Below are 2,530 nucleotides of genomic sequence, written 5' to 3' on the forward strand. Positions count from 1 at the left end.
ATGATTTAAAGTATATGGGAGGATGTGCATAGCGTTATACGCAAATACGACACCACTTTATATCAAGGACGTGACCATCTGAGGATTTTGGTTTCCAAGGGGAGTCCCAGAACTAATAATACCCAACAAATATGGAGAGATGACTATACAGTTAATTTAGTTCAACATTGTACATAATAATATATTAGCCACTATAAGTTGCAAGTTTGGGTAACTACAATTCCTACCCTCAAAAGTTTAGATGGGAGACAAAAATGTATACATGAAGGAGTAAGTAACATGAACAAAGTCATCTAGATACATACATACATACATATATATATATCTGTGTTTATATGTATGAGTATATATACATATATCTCTATATATTATAATTTAAAAGTCTCATTTATACAAACATGATATATAAACATATGGTTAAATGAACATATAGTCCATGAAGGAAATGGTAACACTGGAATTTTTGATGAGTTTGACCCCCTATACTGATTCTATTTATTCAACAAACATTTAGCATGCATGCTGAGTATCAGATGCTGTGCTGGACACCAGAAATACAAAGATAGATCAGGCAGTCCCCTACCTTTAAAAAGCTCATTTAGTGCAGAGCCAAAAAAAGGAAAGACCAGCTTCAAAAGCCCTTTACCCAAATGAATCTTCCCAGTGAAGAATCCACACATTACCTTAGACCATCTGGGAGACCTTCATCTGATTTGGAAGCACATAAACTAGAAGATTCCGGAGGATTGGAGGAATTGGCCACAACACCAGCTACCTCAGATGCCGCCATCATGCTCTGTATATTCAGAAACAAATTACAGGCTACAAGTTTCAAAAGTTTAAAATAAATGTATCTTTCCCCCTCAAAATGTCCACACAATAGAGTTGTTTCAGGAAAGAAATACAAAGAAAAACTTTGAGAAAATACTTGAGTATTCTGTAGTAGGGTATTAAAAAAGCCATTGCATGTAATAGATCCCAGTGGGCATCAATCCTCAGGAGTCACCATATTTATATAAGGAGTCTGTGCAAAGATTTTATTTTCACTTTTGGCAGAAATGCAGTCATTTAAAATAGTAGATCACAGTCTGTGAGAATCTTCCATAAATGGCCCACCCTGTCTACATTGTCTACTATCCTTTATAAAAGATGTAGCTTTTGGCCTAGTAGTAATATGTTTTTAAATCATTTTATGGCTGTTACAGTCAAAGCATTCTTCATTAAAGTGAGATTTTCTGGAGGTGTCTGCACGTAAGAGAACAAGTACAGGGCAATGCCAGCATGTATCTTTAGCTCTGTCGGTGTGTTCGCCCCAGATGGGAAAAGTCTGATACCCACTGACTGAGGAAAGTACACACTCTTCAGAGTCACCACAAAAGGTGCAAAAAAGGATGAGAATCTTGGTTACTCTAGCATAGAAATGAGAAAACATGGGAACACAAGAAAGGGAACCCGAACAGATGCCTTTTTTTTTTTTTTTTAAGATCAAAAGGTCATGCTTTATGCCGCAAAACTAACTCATGACCTTCTACTGTGAGGCGAAAAGAAGGAAAAAAACAACTTGGGAGGTGGAGGGCGGCGAACATAGGGTTAGTTTACACACTTTTTTTTATTTTAACAGCATCACTGGTATACCCGTGAACCTGCACCACGCATAGGGCAAATACGGAGACGGGGCTGGGTCAACGCTTTGGTCACAGCCCACAGACCTTCTGTGCCTCAGTTTGCCTCATGATACAAAGCTCTGGGGAGAAAACGGCCCCGAATCGCCATTATTGCTCCCTCAGGTGCAAACATCCTGCCTCCAACAGAGCCCAGGGCCTGGAGTCCTCAGTGCCCCGCGCACAGAACCACAGGGCAAGGGTCATACATGCAACTCCGCAGCCACAGAGCCCAAGCAGGGAGGGCAGGGACATCTGGCTGGGGACTGGAGATTGCCGCACGGAACCCTGCACCCCGACAGCCCGCACTAGCGAGGCGGCGACGCTGGGAGCGAGGGGTCCTTGGGAGAAAACAGGGGACAGACGGGAAGGGGACAATGGGGGGAAGCAGCGCCGGGTGGCCACCGCCACCCTCAACAGAGGACGGCTAAGCAGGCCGCTTGCTCCGGCCAGAGCCCCCTCCACATCTTTCCCTCGGTCCCCCACCCCACTGCCAGCCCCCGTCCCACTTCTAGGCCAGGACCCCCGCCCCCGTCCTCACAGCTCCCCCCGCGCTCCCCGCCCGGACCCCCGCCCGCGCCCCTGCCCCTCGCCTCGCAGCCCCCTCCCCGCGCGCCCGCCCCGCACACACCTCCCGCGCCGCGCCCCCGGGAGGATGGGGGGGGAGGGACGGGACGCACCTGAGCGGGCGGAGCGGGGGGAGGGGGCGGCCGAGCCACGGGGGGAGGGGTCGAGCGCCGGCCCGCGCGCGACACCTCCCACTTCCGGCGACACAAGCGGAGGGGGCGAGGCTCGGGCCGCGAGAGGAGAGGCCGCCGTGGCGCCGCGCCGCCCCCGACGGCGCCCTCTGGCGGCGGGAGCTGGCGCCG

At 49.0% G+C, this 2,530-nt stretch overlaps 1 protein-coding gene across 3 annotated transcripts in view; it reads right to left on the reverse strand.

The window, feature by feature from the left end:
- Positions 1–2,437, reverse strand: part of RNF214 (ring finger protein 214) — a 45,630-nt gene extending 43,193 nt beyond the window's left edge. The window contains exons 1-2 of one of the 3 annotated variants that reach the window (XM_045556401.1): positions 2,342–2,437; positions 684–796 (exon numbers count right to left, since the gene is read on the reverse strand). In XM_045556401.1, the coding sequence (XP_045412357.1) occupies positions 684–793 (110 nt within the window). In that variant the 5' untranslated portion in view covers positions 794–796; positions 2,342–2,437. The other 2 variants (XM_045556400.1, XM_045556402.1) reach the window with 2 other exon arrangements.
- Between the last annotated feature and the right edge of the window lie 93 nt (positions 2,438–2,530).

Source organism: Lemur catta, chromosome 7, assembly GCF_020740605.2.
Source record: "Lemur catta isolate mLemCat1 chromosome 7, mLemCat1.pri, whole genome shotgun sequence".
NCBI classification, from domain to species: domain Eukaryota; kingdom Metazoa; phylum Chordata; class Mammalia; order Primates; family Lemuridae; genus Lemur; species Lemur catta.